The sequence below is a fragment of the Netta rufina genome (genome assembly GCF_964035555.1).
Source record: "Netta rufina genome assembly, chromosome: 2".
In the NCBI taxonomy this organism is placed as follows: Eukaryota; Metazoa; Chordata; class Aves; order Anseriformes; family Anatidae; genus Netta; species Netta rufina.
In genome coordinates, this window is record NC_140124.1 from 158106165 (window position 1) to 158120482 (window position 14318).

Consider the following 14318-nt stretch of genomic DNA (forward strand, 5'->3'; position numbering starts at 1 on the left):
GTCAGAAGTCAGCACACACTGAATAACTCTCTTTCCCATCAGGATTTTCTGGCCACCACCCCTGACAAATACCATCAAGACACTGCAATCATTTTCATGGAATGAGGGTTGTACTTCTGGGATGAGGCTGGATCTAGGGCTCACCAAATCCTCAACCCCAGCTCATTCTCAAAGAATCCTGTACTTTCTCAGTTTCTGAATGGCCATGTCATTGGAGGGAGCATCAAAGCCTTTACTAAAGTCAACATAAGCAACAGCTGCTGATCTTCCCTCACCTACCAGGAGAGTTATTTCAATGTGGAAGACACTGAAAAGGCCCAGGCATGACTTCAGTTCTCTAAATCCATGCTCAATACTCCCCTTCGTGTTCCTCTCCTTTGTGTGCTTGGAAATGCTTCCCAAGAAGATTTACTTCTATACCTTCCCAGAGACTGATGGCAGGCCAACCAGCCTGCAGTTCCCCACACCTTCCTTCTCTATCTTGTTCAACACAGAAGTGGGATGAGTCTCTTGCAGTCTTCAGGAACCCAGTCGCCTTCAACTTTCAAAGAAAGCTGAAAGCCTTGTGAAGATATCAGCCAGGACTCTATGGTTGTTGTACCGTGGTGAGATAAAGGCAGCTAAACATCACAACCGCTCTCTCACCCCCCGTCCTTAGATGAGGATTGGAAGAAGAAAAGTAATGAACAATGCACAGGTTGATATAAGAATAATTTAATTAAAGGGGAAAATAATAATCATAATTATTAAGGAAAGATTATTATTAACTAAACAATTTAACTAAAGCAGAAAGAAAAGGAAAGTGAAAAAGGTAGGGGAAAAGAGAAAGAATCACAGAATCACAGAATTTCTAGGTTGGAAGAGACCTCAAGATCATCGAGTCCAACCTCTACCTAACGCTAAGAAACTCCACTAAACCATATCCCTAAGCTCTACGTCTAAACGTCTTTAAGAAGGGAGTTAAAAAAAATGAATGCTATGTGAAATGCAGAGGAAAGAAATTACTCTCTACTTCCCTCAAATGAGCGATGCGTGACCACATCCTTGAGCAAGGCCTCAATGCACATAGCCAATTTTCAGTAGGAGGACCGACATTTTCACAATGAGAACCCAGCCCTCCCCTCTTCTTCCTGTTTCCACCTTTCATTGCTGAGTGTGACATCATATGGTATGGAATATCCTTTTGGCTGGATGCCAAAAGGCTGCCCTGGATGCCATTTCAGCTGCCCTGGTGATGTTTCTCTTCTCACTTTTTTGCCCACCCCCTAGGAGGGTTAGAGAGAGTCCTGATGTGCCAGCACTGCTCCGCCGTAGACACAGCACTGGTGTGATAACACTGCTGTTCTAGCTACAAGTGCAGAGCACAGCACTGTATGGGCTGCTGCAGGGAAAGTTAACATCCCAGCCAGACACAGTACAGACTCTCAGCATTTGTGGGTGCAACCTGACAGGTCCTGTGCACTTCAATACATCCAGTGGCACTTCCTCCCCATATTCCAGAGCAACATGCTCTACTCACTTGTTGGACAGACTGAAAAACACTCACCTTGGCTAACCAGTGGAATGCCTAGACTTTCACACACTTGGGAGTTTTAGATCACATGACACGGCACCTCAACCAGCCTTTGGACACAACATACACTTGACCTCACATGCAACTTTCAGAGAAACGCTCCAACCTCTAATTCTGTCACTTTGAAGGTAATGCCAGGACCAAATACCATGTCCTCAACAGGAGGAAATGAAAAGGTCAAGTAGTGGAAATGACACCACACGCCACCTCTTTACTTGCCAGGCTTTGTCATGTAAGAGCAGCTCACACCAAATGTTGTCATGCGTAGAGGCTCTCTCACCCTGCAGGCACTCACAGACCAGCATAAAAGCCGGCCGTGCACCTCGCTCCCTCACACACTCCACCAGACGCCTTCTCCCCTGTGACCAACAAGGTGAGCCTTAGCCCCGATCCCCTCCTTCTCCTGACCCATCGGACCCACCTCTCCACACATCTTCTGTCCCCAGCTTCAGCAGTCCTTCCACCTCCCCACCACCATGCTCCCTAAACACACAGGCCTCCCCACTCTCTTGGCCTTCCCGATCACTACTCCAGACACCCAAAACACCCTCCACCTTCCCAACACCCTCTCTTTCAGGCACCCTCCACACCACAGACATGTCCTGCTACAACCTCTGCAACCCTTGCGGACCTACCCCACTGGCTAACAGCTGCAACGAGCCCTGTGTCAGGCAGTGCGAGGACTCCCACGTCGCCATCCAGCCTTCCACCGTGGTGGTCACCCTGCCAGGACCCATCCTCAGCTCCTTCCCCCAGAACACCGCCGTTGGATCCTCCGCATCAGCTGCCGTGGGCAGCAACCTCAGCGCCCAGGGAGTGCCCATCTCCTCCGGCGGCTTCGGAGGCTTTGGCTTTGGAGGCTATGGCTTCGGAGGCCTGGGCTGCTTCTCTGGCAGAAGAGCCTGCTACCCCTGCTAAGGACCCACGCCAACACCCCTGACAGCAGCTAACAATGCCCTGCAACCAACTTCATGGACTGAGGATGCTCTGATCTCCATGCTCTGGGAGTACCTTCCACACAAAATGCATAGCTGCTGATGGTCACTCTGCTTCCACCTCTGACCAGGGCCCTGCTGCTTGTGCTCCTTCCTTTTCATGAGTCTTCCTCAATAAAGTTCTAATGCATGCCAGCCTGACACTCCTCCTTTCTTCACACAACAATCTTCATTCAAAAGGACTTGGACGGGCTGGAGAAGCAGGCCCATGTGAACCACGTGAGGTTCAACAAGTCCAACTGCAAGGTGCTGCCACTGTTTCAAGGCATTCCCAGACAGGAGTACAGACTGGGAGAAGAACTCATTGAGAGCAGCCCTGCAGAGAAGGACTTGGGTTGTTCTGGTGGATGAAAGGCTTAACAGGATCCAGCAATGCACGCCTGCAGCCCAGAAGGCCAACTGCATGCAGTGCTGCATCAACAGAGCAGTAACCAGCATAGTGAGGGAGTTGATTGCCCCCCTCTTTTCTGTCCTCATGAGGCTCCACTTTGACCAGCTCTCCTATGAAAGAAGGCTCGGAGAACTGGGGATGTTCAGCCTGGAGAAGTGAAGGCTCTGCGGAGACTTCCTTGAGATCTTCCAGTACTTAAAGGGGTGTTCTTAAAAAGATGGAGAATGTCTCTTTACTCATGTAGATAGTGATAGTTGAAGGGGTAATCGTCTTAAACTAAAAGAGGATAGATTTAGACTAGACATTAGGAGGAAATTCTTCAGTGTGAGGGTGATGAGGCACTGGAACAGGTTGTCAAGACAAGTAAAATGATCCTTAAAGTTCCTTCCAAGGTGAGACACTCTATGACTCTATGATGATTCCCACCTCACCCTGTATAAGAACACGGTTCAAGATCAGGTTGAAAAGTGCCACAAGACCGCCCCTGTTGTGCTGGTTTTACATTGCAAGGTTTTGGTAGTGGGGACTACAGAGGTGGCCTCTGTGAGAAGAATCCAGCAGCTGCCCCACGTTTGATAAGGGCCTGTTTCAGCCATCTACAAGGGGACCTGCTGCTGCATAGAGCCGAGCCAATAATCGATGCTGTTTGTGCCTCTCTGATCCTCCACCTTCACAACAAACACTATCACAGAGTCCTACATATAGGTAGGACGTCAGTCACTTCTACGTAGAAGATGCTGTGTAGGCACACATGGGATATGCTCTCTATAAATCCATGCTGACTACTCTCCATCACTTTTCCATACTTGAGAATACATTCAGGGAGGATTTCCTCAGAACCTTCCCAGAGGCTGATATCAGGCTGACCAGGCTGCAGTTTCCCAGAAATTCCTCCTTCAACTGTTCTTGAACAAAAGAGTGGGATGAGTCTCTTCCAGTTTTCAGGAACCTCTCCCAGTCACCATGACCTTTCAAAGATAACTGAAACTGCTATTGCAAACATATCACATGGGACATTCAGCATTTTCAGGTGTAGCCCGTTGGGTCCCACGTACTTCTGCAAACCCAGCCACACAGACTCCCCAGAATCCTCATCAACAAGCTCCAATGGGACAGCCCACAAAACAGACATCTTGGCAGATCAGGGGCTGCACTTGCCATTCCCCCACTCCTCGGAATGTAACCATGACCACTGGGGCCTCAGGTCCACAGCCACAAGCAGCATGCACACCTCCAGCTCCCCTCTGAAACGTCCACAGTGTATGAGTCAACACTGAAAAACATACACAGAAATAGGATTCCCCCTTGACACTCAACTCAAAGAACACCCCAGTGCTTTGGGCCCAGACATTCTGGACACTCCCACATGTGTGTCCCTGCCCCTCACAAATCTCACAGCCTCTCCCAGACCTCAACAGACAGCCCAAGGGATTCCCACCAGACTGCATTAGGCCAAAGCCCTTGCTGTCAAGGTGCTGGCCACAGAAAAGGAAGCTCAATGGAGGTGCCAACGCAACCCTTGAAGAAGCATGGCAGGGCTCCCAATGCACTTAGTCTTGTCAGCCCTGAGACAGGCCTGCGACTCCAACACCCTGCTATGCAAACACCTCTTCTCTGCCTCTTTAGACTGCGGCCCCAGGGACAAGACAGGGGTCTTGCTCCACATACACTTGCTCCCACGTACAGCCTCTATGTGCACGATTGCTACCAAGCCACCAATTCAGCACACCCAACGGGAAAGACAAGGGCTAAACACAGTCTGGTGAGTTGGGATGAAGGCACGGAGGGACTGAATGTGATGCAAGTGGTAGCGCATCACGCCCAGCATACCTGAGAAACACTGGCCAACCTACTGGGGTTGCCAACAAGGGGGGCTTCCTCCTCACAACAAAGCCAACGACCACACCTCACGAGTGCCAAACTATGACTTCATGGACAACAACGCACCTCTCCCATGTCTTGAATGCCACATCTATCCACCCCTACATGAACCTTCAAAAGCTATCCTTCGGTCTTTAATACTCTCACTTGAAATGTTCCGCCCCTTCCAATATCCTCAACAGGAAGAAATGGAGGCAGAACATTGTGGGGAGATCACACCCCACCTCATTACTTGAGGGGTTGTGGCATGTAAGAGCGGCTCACGCCAAATACTGTCATGCGCAAAGGCTCTCTCGCCTCGTGGATACTCGGGGATCTGCATAAAAGCCGGCCCTGCGCCTCTCACCCTCACACACTCCTGCCGAAGCCTTCTCCCCTGCACCATACAAGGTGAGTCTGAATTCTGCTCCGCTCCTTCACCCACAACACCTTGCCCATCTCTCCACAAAACTTCTGTCCCCAGCCTCAACAGCCCTTCCACCTCCCAACCACCAGGCTCTCCATAGCCCCACTCTGGGCCTTTCCACTCCTTTGGCCTACCCCAGCACAGCTCTTCATGCCACCAACACCCTCTGCCTTCACAACACCCTCTCTTCCAGGGACCCTCCACAACACAGACATGTCCTGCTACGACATCTGCCGCCCCTGCGGACCCACCCCGCTGGCTAACAGCTGCAACGAGCCCTGTGTCAGGCAGTGCGAGGACTCCCACGTCGTCATCCAGCCTCCTACCGTGCTGGTCACCCTGCCAGGACCCATCCTCAGCTCCTTCCCCCAGAACACCGCCGTTGGATCCTCCGCATCAGCTGCCGTGGGCAGCAACCTCAGCGCCCAGGGAGTGCCCATCTCCTCCGGTGGCTTTGGAGGCTTTGGCCTGGGAGGCTTGGGCTGCATCTCAGGTGGAAGAGCCTGCTACCCCTGCTAAGGGTCCCATGCCAATATTTCTGACAGTAGCCTCCAACTGCCTGCCAGTCAGCTCTCAGTCTGAGGTCCCAATTCCATGCTGTCCATGGCGTACGAGCTGACAAGCCACAGCTCGTCATTCCATGGCACAACAAAGCAAGCAAGCAAGGAAGGGGAACATGGCCAACATACCTCCATCTTTCTTCCTTTTTTTCCTTTCCATAGCACCACCACCTACAGCCACTACCTATGGCTGCAATGCCTTGCTCACTAGCACAATCCCTCCGGAAACCTTCAGGGGCTGCTCCCACCATGGGTAGGGATTCCTGAGGACTCTGTGAAAATCTGCTGTATGCAAGGACATCGGTTAGTGGTCACCCTCCAGCCACCTCAGAATGTGCATCTCCCACATGACTTTCCCTCTGTTTCATGTTTTCCTCAATAAAATGAATCTGCATCCCAAATCCTGAGATGCCTCTTTATTATTTCTTCTCCCAACGCTTTTCAAAATTCACGCGACAAAAAGAACAAAAAGCAGGGCTCAAGTGGCCATCAGGCCCCAAGCCTCTTGGTGTTCAAGAAGTATTTGGACAATGCTCTTACATATCTCCTGGGCACTAAAATGGAAAGACATGATGGGCCACTCAGCAGATAAGGAATTGACTGCACGGTCACATTCCAAGAGTTGCACTCAACTGCTCCGTTCCCAGGTGGGGACCAGGGAGGATTGGTGTCCTTCTGGGGTCTCTATAGAGGCTAGTATTATTTCACTGAGCTGTCCCTCACACGGACACCACACATATGTTGCAAGACTCTGGTGGATGTGGATGCATCTTTGTGCCGTCGCTGACCCACAAGCTCTCAAGCATGCCAGCCTGACGTGCTTCCTCTTCCCTTCTTCTTCCCACTTCCCTCAGCACAGAGGCAAAGCTCTAGAGGTCATCGGGATAGGTTGAAAAGGGCTACAACACCTTAAAATACATCACGCAAGTCCTACAAGTGACCAAACACAAGCTTCATCATTCTAAAGCCCTTCTGCCCATGCCTTCTGAAACAATTTCCCCTCATTAGCACACCCTACAGCTGCTTTCTTTTGCACCACGACCGTACACAGCGTCTGATCACAAAGTGACGAGCCTGCAGTTCCCCACACCTTTCTTCTGCATCTGTTGAACATCACAGTGGGATGAACCTCTTCCAGTCTTCAGGAACCCAGTTGCCATCAACTTTCAAAGAAAGATGAAAGTAGCCTTCTGAACATATCTGCCAGAATTCTCAGCATTTCTAGGTGCAACCTGACAGGTCCTGTGCACTTCAGTACATCCAGTGGCACAGCTTCTCCGTCTTCCTCGGCAACGTGCACTACTCACCTGAGAGACAGCCCACAAAACACTCACCTTGGCGAACCAGTGGAAGGCCTTGATGTTCATTCACCCTTTGCAGGTTTTGCTCGCATGCCTCCAGTTTCTCACTGAAATGTCCAAATCATCTTCCAGAAAATTACACACTGGGCAGAGAAATTGGTTTCCCCCTTGACACAAATCCCAAACATCATCTCCAATAGTATGCTGACTACCTGCTGGTCCTTTCTCATAGTCCATGTTGTCCTCTGCCTTTCATGAACCTCAGGGCCGCTCACAGACCACACCACCCAGCCCAAGAAATCCCATCAAGCAGAGTGTCAAGCCTTGTGTTCTCTGGGGACTTCAGCTTTGGAGGAAAAGGGGAAACATGGAAAAGGCAGGAAACATTGCCAGGGTAGGATCTACTCATCTCTTGTTCCTTCTTTTCATAGCATCTTCTTCTATGCCCAATGCTCTCCACTCCAATGACTTGCCTACATCCACAAAGCCCACTGTGGCTGGGCCACACCACATGAATGCCACACAAAGACCTCACTCAAGACACCACACCTCAACCAGTCTTTGGACACAACATACACCTGACCTCACATGCAACTTTCAGAGAAATGCCCCGGCCTCTAATTCTCTCACTTTGAAGGTGCCGCCAGGACACAATACCATGTCCTCAACAGGAGGAAATGAGGTCAAGTTGTGGGAATGACACCACACCCCACCACATTACTTGCCAGGCTTTGGCATGCAAGAGCAACTCACGCCAAATCTTGTCATGCGCAGAGGCTCTCTCACCCCGCGGGCACTCACGGACCAACATAAAAGCCGGCCGTGCACCTCGCTCCCTCACACACTCCACCAGACGCCTTCTCCCCTGTGACCAACAAGGTGAGCCTTAGCCCCGATCCCCTCCTTCTCTTGACCCATTGGAGCGACCTCCCCACACATCTTCTGTCCCCAGCCTCAGCAGCCCTTCCATCTCCCCTCCACCATGCTCCCTAAAAAAAATAGGCCTTCCTGTTCTCTTTGCCTTCCCGCTCACTGCTCCTCACACCCAAAACACCCTCCACCTTCCCAACACCCTCTCTTCCAGGGACCCTTCACACCACAGACATGTCCTGCTACAACCTCTGCAACCCCTGCGGACCCACCCCGCTGGCTAACAGCTGCAACGAGCCCTGTGTCAGGCAGTGTGAGGACTCCCACGTCGCCATCCAGCCTTCCACCGTGGTGGTCACCCTGCCAGGACCCATCCTCAGCTCCTTCCCCCAGAACACCGCTGTTGGATCCTCCGCATCAGCTGCCGTGGGCAGCAACCTCAGCGCCCAGGGAGTGCCCGTCTCCTCCGGTGGCTTTGGAGGCTTTGGCCTTGGAGGCTTTGGCTTCGGAGGCCTGGGCTGCTTCTCTGGCAGAAGAGCCTGCTACCCCTGCTAAGGACCCACGCCAACACCCCTGACAGCAGCTAACAATGCCCTGCAACCAACTTCATGGACTGAGGATGCTCTGCTGCTTGTGCACCTTCCTTTTCATGTGTCTTCCTCAATAAAGTTCTAATGCATGCCAGCCTGACACTCCTCCTTTCTTCACCCAATGCTCTTCATCCAAAGGAACCTAGACAGGCTGGAGAAGCAGGCCCATGTGAACCACGTGAGGTTCAACAAGTCCATGTACTGAACGTGGGTCAGGGCAATCCCAGACAGGAGTACAGACTGGGAGAAGAACTCAATGAGAGCAGTCCTGCAGAGAAGGACTTGGGTTGTTCTGCTGGATGAAAGGCTCTACAGGATCCAGCAATGTACGCCTGCAGCCCAGAAGGCCAACTGCATGCAGTGCTGCATCAACAGAGCAGTAACCAGCATAGTGAGGGAGTTGATTGCCCCCCTCTTTTCTGTCCTCATGAGGCTCCACTTTGACCAGCTCTCCTATGAAAGAAGGCTCAGAGAGCTGGGGATGTTCAGCCTGGAGAAGTGAAGGCTCTGCGGAGGCTTCCTTGAGGCCTTTCAGTAGTTAAAGGGGTCTTCACAAAGGATGGAGAATGTCTCTTTACTCCTGTAGATAATGATAGTTGAAGGGGTAATTGTCTTCAAATAAAAGAGGATAGTTTTAGCCTAGACATTAGGAGGAAATTCTTCAGTGCGAGGGTGGTAAGGCACTGGAACAGGTTGTCAAGACAAGACTTTGAATGCCCCATCCCTGGAGGAGTTCAAGGCCAGCCTGGACTGGGCCTTGTCCAACATGATCTGTTGGGTGACATCCCTTCCTACGGCAGGGGGCTGGAGTAAGATGATCCTTAAAATTCCTTCCAAGGTGAGCCATTCGATGATGATTCCTTCTTGACCCTGTTTAAGTACATGGTTCTAGATCAGGTCGAAAAGTGCCACAAGACCTCCCCTGTTGTGCTGGTTTTACATTGCAAGGTTTTGGTAGTGGGGACTACAGAGGTGGCCTCTGTGAGAAGAATCCAGCAGCTGCCCCATGTTTGATGAGGGCCTGTTTCAGCCATCTACAAAGGGACCTGCTGCTGCATAGAGCCGAGCCAATAATCGATGTTGTTTGTGCCTCTCTGATCCTCCACCTTCACAACAAACACTATCACAGAGTCCTACATATAGGTAGGACGTCAGTCACTTCTACGTAGAAGATGCTGTGCAGGCACACATGGGATATGCTCTCTATAAATCCATGCTGACTGCTCTCCATCACGTTTCCGTACTTGAGAATACATTCAGGGAGGATTTCCTCAGAACCTTCCCAGAGGCTGATATCAGGCTGACCAGGCTGCAGTTTCCCAGATATTCATCCCTTCATCTGTTCTTGAACAAGAGTGGGATGAGTCTCTTCCAGTTTTCAGGAACCTCTCACAGTCACCATGACCTTTCAAAAATAACTGAAACTGCTATTGCAAACATATCACCTGGGGCATTCAGCATTTGCAGGTGTAGCCCGAAAGGTCTCACGTACTCCTGCATAACCAGATACTCAGACTCCCCAGCATCTTCGTCAACAAGCTGCAGTGGGAAACCCTTCAAAACAGTCACCTTGGCAGATCAGGGCTGCACTTGCCATTCCCCACTCCTCAGAATGCAACCACGACCACTGGGGCCTCAGGTCCACAGCCACAAGCAGCATGCACACCTCCAGCTCCCCTCTGAAAAATCCACATTGTATGTGTCAACACTGAAAACCATGCACAGAAATTGCATTCCCCCTTGATACTCACCTCAAAGAACACCCCAGTGCTTTGGGCCCAGACCTTCTGGACACTCCCACATGTCTGACCCTGCCCCTCACAAATCGCACAGCCTCTCCCAGGCCTCAACAGACAGCCCAAGGGATTCCCACCAGACTGCATTAGGCCAAAGCCCTTGCTGTCAAGGTGCTGGCCACAGAAAAGGAAGCTCAATGCAGGTGCCAATTCAACCCATGAAGAAGCCTGGCAGGGCTCCCAACACACTTAGTCTTGTCAGCCCTGAGACAGGCCCGCGACTCCAACACCCTGCTATGCAAACAACTCTTCTCTGCCTCTTTGGACTGCGGCCCCAGGGACAAGACAGGGGTCTTGCTCCCATACACTTGCTCCCACGTACAGCCTCTACGTGCAAGATGGCCACCAACCACCAATGAAGCACACCCAACGGGAAAGACAAGGGCTAAACGCAGGCTGGTGAGTTGGGATGAAGGCACGGAGGGACTGAATGTGATGCAAGTGGTAGCGCATCACGCCCAGCATACCTGAGAAGCACTGGCCAACCTACTGTGGATGCCAACAAGGAGGGCTTCCTCCTAACAACAAAGCCAACGACCACACCTCATGAGTGCCAAACTATGACCTCATGGACAACAACGCACCTCTCCCATGTCTTGAATGCAACATCTATCCACCCCTACATGAACCTTCAAAAGCTATCCATCGGTCTTTAATACTCTCACTTGAAATGTTCCGCCCCTTCCAATATCCTCAACAGGAAGAAATGGAGGCAGAACATTGTGGGGAGATCACACCCCACCGCATTACTTGAGGGGTTGTGGCATGTAAGAGCAGCTCATGCCAAATACTGTCATGCGCAAAGGCTCTCTCGCCTCGTGGATACTCAGGGACCAGCATAAAAGCCGGCCCTGCGCCTCTCACCCTCACACACTCCTGCCGAAGCCTTCTCCCCTGCACCCAACAAGGTGAGTCTGAACTCTGCTCCGCTCCTTCACCCACCACACCTTGCCCATCTCTCCACAAACCTTCTGTCCCCAGCCTCAACAGCCCTTCCACCTCCCAACCACCAGGCTCCCCATAGCCCCACTCTGGGCCTTTCCACTCCCTTGGCGTCCCCCAGCACAGCTCTTCATGCCACCAACACCCTCCGCCTTACTAACACCCTCTCTTCCAGGGACCCTCCACAACACAGACATGTCCTGCTATGACATCTGCCGCCCCTGCGGACCCACCCCGCTGGCTAACAGCTGCAACGAGCCCTGTGTCAGGCAGTGCGAGGACTCCCGCGTCGTCATCCAGCCTCCTACCGTGCTGGTCACCCTGCCAGGACCCATCCTCAGCTCCTTCCCCCAGAACACCGCCGTTGGATCCTCCGCATCAGCTGCTGTGGGCAGCAACCTCAGCGCCCAGGGAGTGCCCATCTCCTCCGGTGGCTTCGGAGGCTTTGGCCTGGGAGGCTTGGGCTGCATCTCAGGTGGAAGAGCCTGCTACCCCTGCTAAGGTCACATGCCAATATCCCTGACAGTAGCCTCCAACACCATGCCAGCCAGCTCTCGGTCTGAGGACCCAATTCCGTGCTGTCCATGGAATACGAGCTGACAACCCACAGCTCGTCATTCCATGGCACGACAGAACAAGCAAGCAAGGTATTGGACAGCCCTTGCTGTCAGGAAACATGGCCAACATACCTCCTTCTTTCTTCCTGTTTTTCCTTTCCATAGCACCACCACCTACGGCCACTACCTACAGCTGCAATGCCTTGCTCACTAGCACAATCCCTCCGGAAACCTTCAGGGACTGCTCCCACCATGGGGTAGGGAGACCTAAGCGCTCTGGGAAAATCTGCTAACGCAAGGACATTGGCTGGTGGTCACCCTCCAGGCACCTCAGAATGTGCAACTTCCACTTGACGTACCCTCTGTTTCATTTTTTCCTCAATAAAATCAATCTGCATCCCATATCCTGAAAGCCTCCTCTTTTTTTCTTATCCGAATGCTCTTCCAACTTCACCCGACCGAAAGAACAAAAACCAGGGCTCAAGTGGCCATCAGGGCCCAAGCCTGGTGGTATACAAATAGCGTTTGGAAAACGCTCTTACATAGCTCCTTCCTGCTGAAGTAGAAAGACATGATGGGCCACTCAGCAGATCCTTAACTGGCTGCATGATCACATTCCAAGAGTTGCGCTCAAGAGCTTGGTGCCCAGCTGGAGACAAGGGAGGCATGGTGTCCCTTTAGGGTCTCTCTTAAGGCCTGTATTATTTAACACGTCTGTCACACAAACACCTCACATATGGTACAAGACTCCTCATGCATTGTGGATGCGCCTTTGCATTGTCACTGATCCACTGGGTCATCAGCTTCACAACCACAGCTATTTCTTTCAAGGCATGAACCAGAGAAGCAAGGACGTGGGCTATTCTGCGATTCTTGGACACATGGCCCACTTACATTCTACCATTCTCCTACTTCTCTCCTTGGCTTGCACTGTCTCCTATGTCCAGTTCTCTCTGCTGCTACAACGTGCTCACAAGCCAACCACCACCAGGGATCAACTCCCTCTCTGCTGCTTGCTTCCGTCATAGGGCATGAAGTTCTCCGTGCTCTGGAAAAGTGTGCCGCACACAATGATGAGATTTTGGTCACCCTACCTGCATCCAAGACCCCCAGGAGCTATTCCTTGCTGCTCCTTCCTTTCCATGCACTTTCCTCAATAAAAGCCTCAAGCCTGCCAGCCTGACACAACTCCTCTTTCCTTCTTCCCACTTCCCTCACCACAAGGCCAAAGCTCAAGAGGTCATCGGGATAGATCAAAAAGGGCAAAAACACCTTAAAATATATCACCCAAGAACTTCAAGTGACCATACACGGGCTTCATCATGCTAAGGCTCTTCTCCCCATGCCTTCTGAAACCATTTCCCCTCATTAGCACACCCTACCACTGCTTTCTTCTCTACTATGATCCTACACTGTCACAACAAACACTATCTCAGAATGATATAGTCAGGAAGGACATCTTGACACCGGGTAGGGCAACAGCTGTGGTCAAGAACGGTCAGCAAGCTGTCCAGGACCATGTGCAGTGGCATGCAGCCACTTTTCAGACCACCCCACTGTTTGTTTGTGTAACCTGTACTTGTCAGCTTCTCTGCGAGCGTGTCACGGGCGCAAGCATCAACGTCCTTCCTAAAGGTAAGGTAAGCAACAGCTGTTGCTCTCCCCTTGTGCACCCAGCAGGTCACTTCCATGAAGAAGACACTGAGAAGGCTCCAGTATGATCTGCTCTTCATAGATCCATGCTGACTACTCCCCATCTCTTTCTTGCCATTCATGTGCTTGTCGTGTGCTTTCCAGGAGGATTTCTTTCAGAACCTTCCCAGTGACGCATGACAGACCGAACAGCCTGCAGAGTTGTGGTGGTTTTAGCGTGCTGGGCAGCTAAACCCCACAACCGCTCTCTCACTCCCCCTCCTTTAGATGAGGAGGGGGAGAAGTAAAGCAAAGAACAACTCACGGGTTGAGATAAGGATAATTTAATTAAAGGGAAATAATTATAATAATTTAATAAAGACTACCATGAAATAAACAATTTAACTAAGGGGAAATAAAAAGGGAAAGGGGAAAAGGGAGGGGAAAAGGAAAAATAAAAAGAAGGGAGGAAAACAAACAAACAAAATAAATGAAGGTTATATGGAAGTGCAGAGGAAAGAAATTACTCTCTACTTCCCACAAATGAGCGATGATTGACCACATCCTTGAAGCAAGGCCTCAACGCACGCAGCCGGTGTTCGAGAGGAGGACCAACGTTTCCCAACAAGAGCCCACCCCTCCCCTCTTCTTCCTGTTTCCACCTTTTATTGCTGAGTGTGACATCACATGGTATGGAATATCCCTTTGATTGGTTTAGGTCAGCTGCCCTAGTGATGTTTCTCTCCTCACTTTTTGCCCACCCCCTCGGAGGGTTAGAGAAAGGCCCAATGCTGTGCCACTGCTGCTCAGCAGTAGACACAACA

The 14318-nt window shown here is 51.3% G+C and overlaps 2 protein-coding genes and 1 pseudogene across 3 annotated transcripts; all 3 read left to right on the forward strand.

Annotated features, from left to right (window-relative positions):
- The first annotated feature begins 1833 nt into the window (after positions 1-1833).
- On the forward strand, positions 1834-5765 carry LOC311206829 (feather keratin 1-like; annotated as a pseudogene). The gene is made up of 2 exons: positions 1834-1934; positions 5440-5765. The product of its transcript is annotated as a feather keratin 1-like (transcript).
- A 2446-nt stretch (positions 5766-8211) lies between these two features.
- Positions 8212-8532, forward strand: LOC311206851 (feather keratin 1-like; the record flags this gene model as incomplete). The annotated part of the gene is made up of 1 exon (XM_084282605.1): positions 8212-8532. One exon carries the CDS (start codon positions 8212-8214, stop codon positions 8530-8532), a length of 321 nt encoding a protein of 106 aa, XP_084138731.1.
- Positions 8533-11500: 2968 nt separating this feature from the next.
- LOC311206856 (feather keratin 1-like) lies at positions 11501-11806 on the forward strand (the record flags this gene model as incomplete). The annotated part of the gene is made up of 1 exon (XM_084282610.1): positions 11501-11806. One exon carries the CDS (start codon positions 11501-11503, stop codon positions 11804-11806), a length of 306 nt encoding a protein of 101 aa, XP_084138736.1.
- Positions 11807-14318: the final 2512 nt, after the last annotated feature.